The 14,817-nt window shown below is 48.1% G+C and overlaps 1 protein-coding gene across 1 annotated transcript in view; it reads left to right on the top strand.

Moving 5' to 3' along the window:
* Positions 1-14,817, top strand: part of CEP120 (centrosomal protein 120) — a 417,274-nt gene that overhangs the window by 341,234 nt on the left and 61,223 nt on the right. The window contains exon 18 of the mRNA XM_085632676.1: positions 7,028-7,126. Within this exon, the coding sequence (XP_085488802.1) occupies positions 7,028-7,126 (99 nt within the window). The remainder of the gene's footprint in view (positions 1-7,027; positions 7,127-14,817) is intronic.

Raw genomic sequence — 14,817 nt, 5'->3', positions numbered from 1 at the left:
TTACTGCTGAATGTTATCGGGGCTGGCATCATGGGAGAGCTTTACTCTCTCGATTATGGCTTTTACTTCCTTTACTGAAAACCAGACAATGGGGAGTTTTTGTCCAAGATTTCTATGGGGCCTATCTGGGCCAGAGGGTTTCCTATATAGATCTTTCAACTAAGTAGCCTACTGAGCTTCCGGGATCATACAAACAAGTGTACCTCTATTTTGGCCACTAAACTCGTTGACCCTTGCCCAGAACTTCTGCTGATCCTTAAGGAGTATAATTTCCTGCATCTCATCTCACTTACTGTGATAAAAGGCTGCTTTTTTCGTCTACACAAGAGATTTATATTGGCATTTAAGCTTAGCCAGCTCTAGGGGGGCAAAGGAGCCTAGAAGACGCCTATGCTCCTGGCACTCTGACTCACCAATTGCTTCAACTCTCGGCAGTCAGAGTCCAACCAACCCCCACCCCCCTTCGGACAAGTGTCTGCACGCACACCTTTCGCAAATATATTTACTGTAATGTAGCCCAAAACTTGTTGTACTATTTTATTGTACCATACAATGCTATCACCTAGATAAATAGGGGGATATCAGTCTTCACCTTTAATTGAAAGATGACTAACTGTTGGAGATGGATATGATCCAAGCGTGTTAAGAGCCTACGCGGGTAATACATTCCTAGGGGCAGAACCCTCTCGAGGGACACTGGCTCGCACAAGTCGAGGACTGCTGGAATTGCCCAGTGATCGCTACTATCATATTTTGCCACCTCAAAATTCTTAAAAGGGTTGAATTGCCAAAGAGATGTAAATACGTACACAATGGGGCCGAAGGACTAGCCCTGCCGGATAGTTGTTGCTGATGGTGAATCATTTTAATAAAGTCCATTTAAATAGGTCAGACCATGATTCGCCAGCCATTAACTCAATACTTTGGCCTCCTTTTTAATGACACCAGAGTGGAACTGCGCTGGGGTAATATAAAAAGCCAAAGCCTCCCCAAGTGCAGGTCCAGCTGTGCAGGGAAGAGACGAGCATTAACATCCCCTGCCATTATAATCACTGCTTCCGGATATTTTGTTACCAGACGCTGGAAGGGTGATTCGAATAATTCCAGCCAAGATCTCATTTGCCGATGGTTTCCTCTATGGATATAAACATTTATAAGTAGGAAGTATCTAATAGTGCTGTTGCTTAGACCCATTTCTACCACTGAGAACTGGAGGCCACTTGATCCTGTTGATCTTGGTAGATATTAATGTTAGGACGCCTGCAGATGTTCTCCCCTTACCCTGGCTCCTGCCTTTGCTATACAATGGAATAAAGCCTTCTACTGACTGGTCCTCTCTCAACCAGGACTCATGAAGACATACCATATGAAAAGGTTTCAGATTTTTCTCCAATTTACCTCTATTCCTCAAGAGTTCAAATCCATGGATATTCCAACTCCGGAGTCTCAGGTTTGGGGAGGACCCCTCATTCTAGGGTGAGCTAGGACTGTTCCGTTCGCCATCCTCCAAATGGTACTGTAAGGGAGAGAACCTATTACCCTGCGCACATGCTGGTTGCCTAGACTGCGTGAGTGATCTATCTTTTACTATAACCACTCTTAGGTGGCTGGCTGCTTTGCCATGTAAAATTCTGGCCTTACGGGTGGATTGTATGGTATAAACTGCTCCCATTGGGTAGCGGATAATCTGCTATGCAAACTTAGGATGGCAGGAAGAATAGGGCCCAACAGAAGGCATAAAAGGGGGTGGCTGTTTTTTGAGAGGCATAATGCTTGTAATCCTGCTTTAGCTTAGTCCTCTTCGGCCTTAACCAGTAGCTGCACAATGCAGGGCAAAATAAAGGAGACTTGAGACTTCTCTGCCTTGTTCACCAAGTTGAAACCCAACCGAAGTTCTATCCTATGAAGAGATCCTGAAAGGGATGGAATTTGATGGAATATATAGAGGATTTTTGAGCGATTGAAAGGTCTGAGTTTCTTCGCTTTTTTTCCCCCTACGAGTAATATCCAACAATAACTCTGATGTCACTGGCTGTGAGCTGAGGAGGGATTCGAAGGAAGAAGGGAGTTCTTTAAAGGATTTATTTAGAGCCTGAGGTTTAACCACCTTACTGCAAGCTATATTCGGAGCATTATTATTTACAGTGGAACGTGTTATCGGAGTTATAAAAGTAGGGTCCAAACTACTTTTAGGACCATCTTTACATTTGATGTTACTTTTTTCTATGAGGATGCATCTACAAATCTACCACCCGTGGGCCTCAAGTACTGACCTTGGGGGCAGGCTCCATTACTAGCTTTCCCTTTCATTTTCATACTACTCACGGTCTTCTTTTTGCCCACACCTAGGGCATGAAACCAGGATAATCCATTCAGAGTACATGCCCCCTGTGCACCGCTGAGCCTTGAGGTAAAATTTAAAGGATTTAAACAATGATGCTCTTTCTGCACAATCATAGGACATTTAGAAATATAAACGGATCCTTATTTAATTGACCTTCAGTGCCCCCTGGTATAGCACTATGCCCCCCCCCCCCCCCCCCGAGACCGTTACTGCAGCGGGTGCCTTAGGGCCCACATTATCTTTAGAGTGCTGTAGTTCATGAATGTCTCTCAAAAGTTTTGATTGATCCACTTGATTTGACCTTATTGCCACCCGCGTTTCCAAGATCCCATGTAGAGTACACTGCATAAGCAGCATTACATCCAGCAAAGATGACGACGTAGTAGGCTAAATAGTAAAGGACCCCCCCCCTGTGATCCATAAGTAAGGTTTGGTTCCCAAACCAGGGGGGCCTTATATGGTGAAAAGATACTTTGGTTCAGTTGATCTTCCCTAAAAATCGGCTGGGAGAGTTCACAGTCATCAGAGCGGGAGGATGATAAAGAAATGTCTAAGCAGGGTGACAAAGACAATCTTGGGCCCCTACTGGTCGCACTTGTAGCCTGAGGAGAAGACACCAAAAGGTTGGCTATTTGCACTTCGTCCATTGCTGCGCACAGTACATTTGTTCCCGAGTCATCATCATCATCAAGAAACTTTATTTGGCTTTAAGTATAAAACCATAAAAGTCAAACAGCCTACGAGGTACCATCATACAAGTTACAAAATCACAGATATACTAAAATCCGAATAATCAAGACACAAAATAAAATACATGATTTGCAATACAAATATTAGTTGCAGCTTTTCCTAATTCCAATGGCTTCCCGTAAAAAACTAAGAGTGTGCAAGACAGTATTGCTGTTCCTGAGTCAGAAGCCTTGGGCTGCTTGGGGTAAACTTGATCCCCTCCTCCGACAGCGATTGAACTCCATTATTAAAATGTTTAAGGACAAAGTTCTTTATTGAAGTAACAAGCGGTGAGCGTTGGGCTTTGCCAATTGATATAACACTTCGTTCGAGATGACCTGATGCCTTCTTCTCTCCTGTTTTCCTCCTTTTACAGACTCTCCCCTATGATTTACATTTTGGAGCGTGGGGGAGGGCTCTCTTACAGCGAAGCACCGGGGGAAATAAATGAGAGGAAGTATTCATTGCTGGCCGAACAACAAAAGGGTGAAATTATCATAGAAAAGAATAGTACTTACCTCCTTCTTGAACACGCCCCGACTGCCACGCCTTGTCCACTTAGTATTAATATTCTTTACGCTCCTTCAGAGACCATTTTTAAACCACCTTCCAATGGGCCTTGGACTCAATGCTTCTCCCTGGCAAGTTGGCATGTAGATCAACAGTTGGCCGGCCAAAACCAAGGTGCAACCTCACGCCCCCATTGCACGACCACAACCCCCCAAGGGGATAGGGCGCAACAGGGAGCGGACCCCCTGGTGACTAACCACGGCAGCCCCAACTACAAATCACCTGGCCCAACACACTTTGTCCAGCATATGAGTTTAAGATGCGCAGGATAAAGGCAGGGTTGAAGCAGAAGAAATCTCCCCAAATCCCAGATTAAAAAGGGAAAGGAAAATCACCCAGATGCCCAGTGTCTTCACTCAGAATACCGCAAAGCCCGGTGCAGTCTCTGCCAATTTAGACCGCAGTCTCTATGCACCCTGTTGATGTTGTCAACACGAGGCACCATACACCACCAAGCCGGGTAGCCTCTCCACCGTCCCGGCCCTACACGACTGCGATGCAAGCAACAAAATGTCTACTCAAGGCGTCACCTAGCCAAGTGAGGTCTCCTCCGGGCAAAGGGACGCCGTCTCAGCCATGCGCCATGTTGCCAAACACCAACGATGGTGCGACCTAACCCGGGAGCGGAAGCAGAGGCGACAGCAGATGCGCAGTCTGAAAGGACGGGCGGGGCAGCAGCGGGTAAGGAGGAGGCTGAAGCAGTTCTTGGTCTTCAAACAAAAAAAGGATTGCAATGGTTTTGCCAAAAGAAAAAACACATTTACAAGTGCAAATCTCCTTATAGAATGTCCTTTACATATTCACAAATCAATTGAATACCCTTTGCCAAGAAGTGACCCCATCATCTATGTAGAGAGAGCTCATCTTTTGGAATTTTTCATTCTGGACTGCTGACGGCAGACAAAATGACATTTCTCATCAACTACCAACTTTATTTATTGATTCTTTTATTCAGGTCATGCTGCATTGTTTTGTTTTGTTGAGTGTTACATATTTTGTATGGGCTATTCATTCCCACTTTTGTTGTAGATAAACTGTGCGAAGAACAAGCTTGCGCTTCAGTCGATGGGTCATGATGAAATTTCATATTGGTGTATGGTCCTATCATGTCTAAACAAGATCAACTAAAGGGTTGTCCTATTAATCCTGGGTTGTGGTCCCTCTGGTGAAGTAGTGTGTTTTGGTGTAGTCAAACAGTGAATACCAGTTTCCTTGAAAACAGTTTTATTCAGAATTTCAAACAATTCGACCGACTTGGGGAAGAATATCTGGTAGGATATTCAAAGAGCTCTAAATTTGGTCTTTAATTGCTAAGACTGTGGCCTTTTTCTGCCTGATTCTATCTTAACTGATTGCATGAGCTTGAATGAAAGTGGGATTAGTGGCAGATGTTTTTAAGGTACCATTTCTCAGTGCCTTGTAGATGATGCTTAAGATTTTACATTTACTTTTCTGTTCCAAGAGCCATTGTGCCCATTTTATGGTGGGAGATATGTGGCAATATTTTCTAATGTTCTGCCAGCAACACACAGCTTAGTTGTTAGTTATTTGTTGCTTCTGTAGATCTTTTTGAGTAAGCATGTGTAGAAGGAACAGGATAGTATCAATCCCATCATACATTCCAGCCATTGTATTTTCTGTATTAACTGGACTACCTTCTTGAGTATATTCAGTTAAAATGTCTGACTTGGTCGACATCCTTGACCTGCCTGACTATCTGAGTGAAGCAGAGGTCTGGGTCAAACTCCATCCCTGAGTTCTTTACTCTGAGCACTGGGTTTGGCCTACACTCTGGGAAAACTTCTACTGTATAGGTCTGGTGACGCTGTTTGTATCTCCTAGTACCAATACGTCATCTTTGCCCCACTGAAGCCCCAGTAATTTTCTTGTCCTTTATGGGGAACTTTTCGAGTGTTCTCTGATTTCTGTTTATACCGAACATCTTGCTTTGGGTTTGGGTATGGGTGTGTCTGCTTGGAAGTGTTGAATCTTAATCAGTAAGTAGTAATCACCATTGTGTGGACTTTTACGGATTACATTGTACAGAAGGTCCTTAAGCCCTATAAAGGCCTAACATGTTGAAAGAATGTTAAAGATAGTATTGCCAAAATATCTGAATAAAGCACCTTAAAATTATGTGAAAGGCCTTGCTTCGTCTCATCCCCTTGGCACTCTTACAGGACATAAGCGATCATTTGCCTTGCTTGTTCTTTGTCATACCTTCAATTCCCAGTCCAGCCGTACTGTGAAGACCTGATCATCGAGTTTATTGAAACTGAAGCCAGGGCACAGAAGGAACATTTAAAAAAAATAGAGCTCTGGATAAACGTGGATTTCGTGTCCTAAATGTTTGTATCTTTAAGATAGTTCTGGTACCTGCCATGTAGTAGTGTGATATATGTAATTAATGGTGCAAGTTTATAACTAATATGATTAGAATAATCGTCACTGAGTGACTGTACTCTCCAAGAATATATGTTGTAGATTGTCAGAGAACGTGTTTTTTAAAGTCACACCCAGAATGCCCAAAATTGCATCCATGCCCGATTGTTAGGATATTGACACGTCTCATGAACATAAGGAACATAATAGAACTTTTTTTAGATAGTGAGTGGCATTGATCCGTCCGCTAAGGACCTATGTTAGATGATACTCGTGCGGCAGAGATCCCATGCCAGTCCGTATATGTTGTAGTTAATGACCAGTGTACCTGCCCTCTTTGAAATATTGAAAATATGTAGTGTTAGTGTTAAAGCTAATTTTGCGCGATTTAACATTTTACTAGTTTATCTGTAGCACGTACACGCATCCATTGCATATCTATATAATGATGGAAAGTAAGTCTGCACTTAAAATAACAAATGATAGAAGTCGGGGCTGGTCTTTGTTCCCATGAATCTAGTATTCAAATATGTGAAAACTGTTAAGTTAACTACTGCATATACTTAAGCCACTTGTAGCTGTAACAAACATTCACTTGGTATGAGTAAGCCCTTCCTTCTAGTTATTGGCTTTCAACTGCTGACTTAGTTAGAATAATCACGATGACATAAAACCGCTTCTTCTACTAAAGTGTATTTTCCCAGCATATGGGTTTCAACACTTTGAAACTGAAAATGTGTTTATAGCGGGCTGTCTAGCGTGCAAGACAAATCTCGTGCTTTTGGCCAGGTTGTTGAGCAATAAAAAATAAGGCTATATTTTAAACAAGAAAATGTTCATCTGCCATAATATTTACGCTAACTTACAAAACGGCTTTAGATGATGCTGTACGATCCGCTGCCTCAACGCTTTCCTTTAAGCAGCCTCTCTGTATATATCATCTTTCAATGATTATGTTACCACTGATGTAGTTTATCAGCTGAAATGTTTTAATCATTTTAGGTTGAGCTTGAAAGGAAGTTGGAGTCGGCTACAAAGTCGAAGTTGCACTACAAGCAACAGTGGGGACGAGCTCTGAAAGAACTTGCCAGATTAAAACAGGTATGGCGAAAACCGCTCTTCCGGATATCTTACATTTATTAAATCCAAATATACATTTGACTATGATGCTAGAAGAAAAAGTAAACGGATCATTGCTTGTATAGCAAGTCACCTAATGATTTTATGTTTCAGGGACGAAAACAGGTTGCCATTTCCTTGAAAACACTACTCTCTTGAACAGTTCTATTTCTGAACATAGTTTTCTCCTGTTTTAGTCAACGCCTTAATCTACATATTTTTGTAGTCTGCGGCTCTTGGTTCCGACGAATGTTTGTTCTGTGTCTTGTTTAAATTGGATTAGTACCACGGTAATACTGCAGCCCCTCTGGTGACTAGCCACGGGGATGTGATCTCTGCCAGTAATTTGTCACCCCAAAGCCTTCTGGAGGGCCATACAAAACATTTGCGTAGTGCGGATTAGACGTTGAAAGGCCTATCTTAGATTGTTAATAAATGTTAATGACAAAACCCAGCTGGTGAGTCTTGGAAATGAGATCTAATGTCCTGTCGCCGTTGCCAAAGAAATGTTTAAACAAAGATTTCCATTACTCAAAGGTGACCTCGCATAGTCAATGTTGTGAATTATTGCAAGAATGTAATCTAACAGAAACTTCTTTTTTTTTGTGTAAAGCACTCTTTTTTTCAGTTTGAAGGATCAAAGTCAACTTTTCCTGAATAATAGTTTCCATGTCCTTAGATTGCTAATGCCTTCCACTTTACCATACAGTGCATAGGTCACCACGTGCGCTAGCGCTAGGAAACCATTCTTTTAAGGTACTGGAGCCTACCACTTAACAGAAGAGGGGCCTATTGGCTCATCTAATCTGTCCATTGCCGTCCTGCTCTGTGCTCTTTGCATGTTGTTTCTTTTGACTCTCTTTCATCCCTCTGCATGATTCAGGGGATAAGGCAGCTCACTTGTATGTTTTACAGCTTTTCATCTTTACTTTTAACATTCAGTTGAATCCTGTTTTAGACGTAGCACCCAGAATATTAGTACTGATGACATGGACTGTTTAACCACTTTTTGTCATCGGCGTATTGAGATTTTAGGCATTTTGTGTATTCGTCAAATAAACGTTATTTTTGTTGAGAGAGGCACGTGCGTAGAGGAAACTGGTCGAATACGGACTTAAACTGATACTAGTTTTAGCAGAGAAGATCTGAACGTTCCTGTCCTGATTGGTGCTTAGCCCCTTTGGGTAATTCATCTGAGTAATTTAGCGAAAGATGGCGCATAAATCTTTTCTTTGTGCCAAGTATTCGTTAAAAACTATGTCCTGAAAGCTTCCAGGCCCTTCTTCATACTTGTTAGCTCTGGGTTATTTTCAGAAAACCTCACTTGAGTTCCTCCCTGTCATTGGTAGAATTTTCCCACAGACTTGCACGGACGTGCATGAGAGAAAGTGAACCGTGGCTGCTCTATAGCCATTGTTTAGTCTAGTGTGCGTGTTTACATCCCTGTCTTAGATTTATAGGCAGTCACGGGGGAAAACAGAATGTGCCAGATTGATTGAGGACATCAGGTGAAGAATGTTTTCTTTTCACTGTCCTTTTTCTCTACAATTTAGTGTGTGCCTTCGCTTTTTAAATGTAAAAACTTGGACTGTTCAATCATTTTTCCTAGAAATCGTGTCATTAATGTTTCATCCCCAGAGAAATCTCCCTGCACATGTGATTAGATTTGTTTCAGACCAGTATGCTGAAATGTGAAATATTGCTGCTGTTTAAGTACTTTAGTGTGTACTGTGAACATTAGCATGTGGTGTATTTTTTAACAGTGTAATACTTCAAGTTTTATTGGAACGAATCGTTCTGTTTTATCTAAGAGTTTAAGAACGCGCCTAACCCTTTATGTTGAATGGCTACACCGCTGCAGTATTGTTTCTCTCATCTTCTTTGTGTCTCTCTCTAAAAGCAGAGGCTGCAAATCATGTTGATATTTGGTGTACTGCTTTCAATTGAAAGACACCTGTTAAACTAGGGCATTGTTACTGCAGTTCTGTGTGAGCTGCGTGTCAGTAAACACTTAACTCAAAGAACAATTTAGTGTTGACCTATTTCCGTTATGTGTTTGTTTTTGTGAAAACGTGTTAGTCTGGGACTGTCATGTCTGGTGTTTCTAGTAAATGTTTTCCTTCTAGACAAGCGTGGGCACCTGACTTGGTATCACTAGGCGGATTCATAATAGGTTGGTACAGGAGGAAGACATGTAGCCAAGACCACTTGAGCATGGTCATGTGAGATGTCACCTGGTATGTACACAGAAAGTGTATGGCAGGTCTGCCGCATCCATATAATACACGTCCACTTTCTGTACATGTTGGAGATGGAGCGCAAATTACTAAGTGTTATCCTGGTAGTGATAAAGGGCTACTGCCCGTACCCAAAGTTAAGTAGCACAAGCTCGATTGTGGCAGATTGCCATTTTTGTTACAGTGATCAGTAGAGTGAACATTACTTTTTACCTGTGTTATTAGAGTGAGGCCTGCTGGCCCAATCATGTACAGTTCTGCTCCTGTGTACCCACCTTACTATTGGCCTACTTCATGTTAGCATATAGAACTAAGCAGCGTGCATGTGGTTGCATGTGTGTGCTGTAATGTATGTGTGTTTCTGGGTGGTGCATTATATGGAGGCCTTTGGGTTTCATATTGGAAGCTAAGGCCTTAGAAAGGCATGTGGAGGTGGAGAAGCCGACCCAGGCAGATTTGTGGATTCAATCAATCAATCAATCAATCAAGGCATTTATAAAGCGCACTACTCACCCGGAGGGTCTCAAGGCGCTTGGGGAGGGGGGGTCCGCTACTGTTCGAACAGCCAGGTCTTGAGCTGCTTCCTGAAGGCGAGGTTGTCTTGGGTCAGGCGGAGGTGGGTCGGGAGGGAGTTCCAAGTCTTGGCGGCCAGGTAGGAGAAGGACCTTCCTCCTGTGGTGGCTCTTCGGATGCGGGGGACGGCGGCGAGGGCGTGGCCGGTCGATCGAAGCTGGCGTGTGGGAGTGTAGAAGTTGAGGCGGCTGTTGAGGTATCTTGGGCCTTGGTTGTGTAAGGCTTTGTGTGCGTGGGTGAGGAGACGGAAGGTGATTCTCTTGTTGGCCGGGAGCCAGTGCAGGTCTCTCAGGTGTCCGGAGAGGTGGCTGTGTCGGGGGATGTCGAGGATGAGTCTTGCTGAGGCGTTCTGGATCCGCTGGAGTCTCTTCTGGAGTTTGGCAGTGGTTCCGGCGTAGAGGGAGTTGCCGTAGTCCAGTCGGCTGGTGACGAGGGCCTGGGTGACCGTCTTCCTGGTCTCGGTGGGGATCCAACGGAATATCTTACGTAGCATGCGCAGGATGTTGAAGCACGACGAGGAGACGGCGTTGATTTGTCTGGTCATGGAGAGGGAGGAGTCCAGGATGAAGCCCAGGTTGCATGCGTGGTCTGTTGGTTTGGGTACGCTGCCCAGGGCGGGGGGCCACCAGGAGTCGTCCCAGGCGGAGGGCGAGGAGCCCAGGATGAGAACTTCCGTCTTGTCTGAGTTCAGTTTCAGGCGGCTGTTCATCATCCACTTGGCTACGTCTGTCATCCCTTCGTGAAGGTTGGCTCTGGCGGTGGCGGGGTCGTTGGTGAGGGAGAGGATCAGCTGGGTGTCGTCGGCGTAGGAGATGATGTTGAGGTTGTGTTGGCGTGCGATGGCCGCGAGGGGGCTCATGTAGACATTGAAGAGGGTGGGGCTGAGCGAGGAGCCTTGAGGGACGCCGCAGATGACTTCGGTGGCTTCTGATCTGAACGGGGGGAGGCGGACTCTCAGTGTCCTTCCGGCGAGGAAGGAGATGATCCATTCTAGTGCCTTCTCCTGGATTCGGACGTTGCTGAGGTGCTGCACTAGGGTGCGGTGGCAGACAGTGTTGAATGCCGCGGAGAGGTCCAGGAGGATGAGGGCCGCTGTTTCTCCGTTGTCGAGCAGGGCTCGGATGTCATCGGTGGCTGCGATGAGGGCGGTCTCGGTGCTGTGGTTGGCCCGGAAGCCAGACTGCGAGAGGTCGAGGGATCCGTTTGTCTCGAGAAAGGCGGCCAGCTGCTTGTTGACGGTCTTCTCGATGACTTTGGCCGGAAACGGGAGGAGCGAGATGGGGCGGTGGTTTTTGAGTTCGGTGGGGTCCGATGATGGTTTCTTCAGTAGAGCGCTGAGTTCGGCGTGCTTCCAGCTCTCCGGGAAGGTAGCGGTGTCGAAGGAGGTGTTGATGATGTCCCGCAGATGGGGTGCGATGACAGCGTCGGCCTTGTTGAAGACGTGGTGAGGGCAGGGGTCGGTTGGAGATCCGGAGTGGATGGAGTTCATCGTGCGGCTGGTGTCTTCGGTGCTGATCGGGGTCCAGGCGCGGAGGGTGGAGGTGGGGGGCGTTGGTGCGGTCGTGGGGTGCGTCGGTTGTGGGCTGAAGCTGTTGTGTATGACTGCGATCTTGTTGTGGAAGTAGGTGGCGAGGGAGTTGCAGAGGTCTTGTGATGGGGTTATGTCGTTGTTTCCGGCGTTGGGGTTGGAGAGCTCTTTGACGATGTTAAAAAGTTCCTTGCTGTTGTGTGCGTTGTTGTCCAGTCGTTCCTTGAATGCAGTTTTCTTGGTGGCGTGGATCAGTTGGTGGTGTTTTCGGGTGGCGAGCTTGAGGGTGGTCATGTTGTCTGGTGTTGGGTCTCTGCGCCAGGCTTTCTCGAGGGCTCGGCAGTTCTTCTTGGAGCTCTTGAGTTCGTCGGTGAACCATGGGGCTTTCTTGCTGCCGGGTCTGCTAGGCGGGGTCCTCAGAGGGGCGAGGTCGTCTGCGCAGTTGCTGATCCACTTCGTGAGGTTGTTGGCGGCCTGGCTGGGGTTCGCTGAGCTGGTGGGAGGGTTCTGGCTCAGGGAGCTGGTCGGCTGTGATCTTGTTCCAGCCTCTGCGTGCAACCTGTTGCTGGTGGTGGTGGATCATGGTCCTTCTGAAGCTGAAGTGGACGCAGCTGTGGTCCGTCCAGTGGAGTCAGGTGGCGTGGCTGAAGGCGATGTCCTTGCTGGATGAGAAGACGGGGTCGAGTGTGTGTCCGGCGTAGTGGGTGGGGGTGGTCACTAGCTGCTTGAGACCGAGGTTGGCGAGGTTGTCCAGCAGGGTGGTGATGTTGCGGTCGTTGTTTTTCTCCAGGTGGAAGTTGAGGTCCCCGAGGAGGATGTAGTCAGCGGAGGGGAGGGCGTGCGGGCTGATGAAGTCGGCGATGTCTTCGCTGAATTGTGTGCGTGGTCCCGGGGGTCTGTAGATGAGGGTGCCTCTGAGGGTGGTCTTGGGGTCGGTGTGGATCTGGAAGTGCAGGTGTTCGGCGGTTGTGAGGGTGTCGTCGGTGTTGGTTGTGATGCGGATGGTGTTCCTGTGGATGATGGCGATGCCTCCTCCCGTCTGGTTGCCGCGGTCCCTCCGGGTGATCTTGTATCCGTCCGGGATGGCGATGGCGATGTCGGGCGCTGAGGAGGCGTTCATCCAGGTTTCCGTGAGGAAGGCGACGTCTGGAGATGTGGTGTCGAAGAGGTTCTAGAGTTCGATGGCGTGTCTGTGGACGGAGCGGGTGTTGAGCAGGATGCACTTCAGGTGGTTGCTGCTGGTGCTCGGCTTGGTGGGTGATGGTGTAGTGCAGGTCCGGATGCAGGTGAACTTGCAGGAGTGGCAGCTGAAGGGTCCGTGGGTGCGTCTCGGGGTGGCTCGGTAGTACCCCTGGATTCGGCCGGCGTTGAGTTCGGTGGCGTCGTAGCTCCGGCGGGTGGGCTGGTGTCTGCGGGGGCCAGGGGTTCAGGCGCTGGGCGCGGTCCAGGCGCGGACAGGCGCAGACGGGCTTACCTTTGGCACGCCTTCGGCGCGCTTAGGGCGCGCCCGCTGCGCGTCAACGCTGCACGTTTGCCACTCTGCCATATGTGGAGAGTGGGGGGGGGCGGAGCGAGGGAGGAGCAGCTGGGAGGCGGGAGCGGGGCGGCGAATGGGAAGGGCGACCGAGGGAAGGGGGCGGGGCTGCAGGGGGGCAGCGGCGGGGAGCGGGGAGGTGGCGGGAAACGCGGCAGGGGCTGGGCACAACAACAAGGGGCAAACAGAGGACGAAGGAATTAACAGAAGCAAAGGCAAAGTTAACACGGAGAAAAATGCAGCAAAGTTAGCAGAAGTACAATTTACACAGGGAGATGACGTGGCGGGGGCTGGGCACAACAAGGGGAAAACTGAGGAGGAGAGAATAACAGAGAGCAAAAGCAAAGATTACACGGAGGCAAAATGCAGCAGAGTTACAGATGTACAATTAACACAAACAGGGCAGATGCAGTACCGGCGGACGAGGGCCGGGAGCACAGCTGCGAGCAGCGGCGGCACTTGTCGGGAACGGGGCTCACTCACGGGGAGTGTGCGCGGTGCGTGGGGTGACCGGCCCAGAGCATTCCTAAAAGCTGGGTGGGACACTGCAAGAATAGAGAGCGAAACTCTTTTGTGCACTACAAAAGGGTTCCTTGATTCTGAAAAGGTCTGTGAGGCCTGAGCAGATCTCAGAAGCTGATTAGACTGCCAAGGGAATCCTAAAGAATAAGACTGGGGTCCATGCTAATATTTTGATAGGCATATGCCAGTGAGGCTGACATCCAGGCGTGAACCTCTAGTCACTCCCGTGGCCTGTGTTTTGGAGTGGTTCCTGCTGTGGCAGACTGCTTCCTGGACAGAGAAGTGGGCACATCAAAGGGTGCAAGCCCCACAACACAAAGTTTAATGACTAAGGGTCAGATATACAAAGAATAGAAATAGCGATATCTAAATGGCGATTTTATCCGAATCGCTATTTGGAAATCGCTATCCCTTATGTACGAAACCTTTTGTTTCATAATTGCGATTACTAGTGTTTCACAAAGAGAACTACCTCATGAATATTAATGAGGTAGGTCGCAGTTTGCGACCAATTAGGAATGCATGCCATCACAGGGATGGTGGTGGGGGGCGTGGCTAAAGACCCGATGAGGACGGACGCGTGAGCCCGGAGCTCCGCGCCAACCCCATCGATTATCCTGTGTTGAGAGCCGGTGATCGCAATTTGAGGACCTGAGATCACAATTGCTGGTCCAGGGAGTCACAGGCAGCGGTCCTGGGCGAGATTGAACCCCCGCTGTCAGCTGGAGACCGAGCGAGACTGAGCGCCCGGCCTGCGCTCTCCCAAGATGGCGCCGGCCGCAGCGGATCGGCGCCCGAATAGAGTAGAATAGAGTCCCGGTGGTCGCGGGGGCTCTGATGAACGTGACCTGCCACACCCGCCTTTGTCTTCAGCGGGACCCCCGGAGTGCTGGCTGAGCTGGGGCCGCAGAGACTTGACTGCTGCGAGGGCTGGACTGGCCGTGGGGACGCCTGATGGTGCTGCAGACTGCAGAGCCGAGGAGAGTGGGCGGTGGAGTGGCCCTTGTAAGCCCTGGTGAGCGGAGATCTGAGGGGGGCCTGGCGGTGCCTCCCTTGTTCGAAACCCGGTTCTTGCCCTTGCCTGAGCTGCCGGAAGCGGGCCTGGCCGCCATCTTGGTCGCTCCGGCGGACGACGGAACCTGTGACTGGAGGTTAGTGGAAGCATCTCCCCAGCGGCGACTGAGTTGGCTCTCCTGGATCGTCGCATAAGGAGAGACTCCTATTGCTGGTGCTGCACGGTTGAGAGGAGCGCTGCGAGTCTCCTACCGATGCAGGACCT

This window comes from Triturus cristatus, chromosome 2_1 (assembly GCF_964204655.1).
Source record: "Triturus cristatus chromosome 2_1, aTriCri1.1, whole genome shotgun sequence".
Lineage (NCBI taxonomy): Eukaryota > Metazoa > Chordata > Amphibia > Caudata > Salamandridae > Triturus > Triturus cristatus.
The sequence above is the reverse complement of the archived record's forward strand: the minus strand, read 5'-3'. Positions and strand labels throughout refer to the sequence as shown.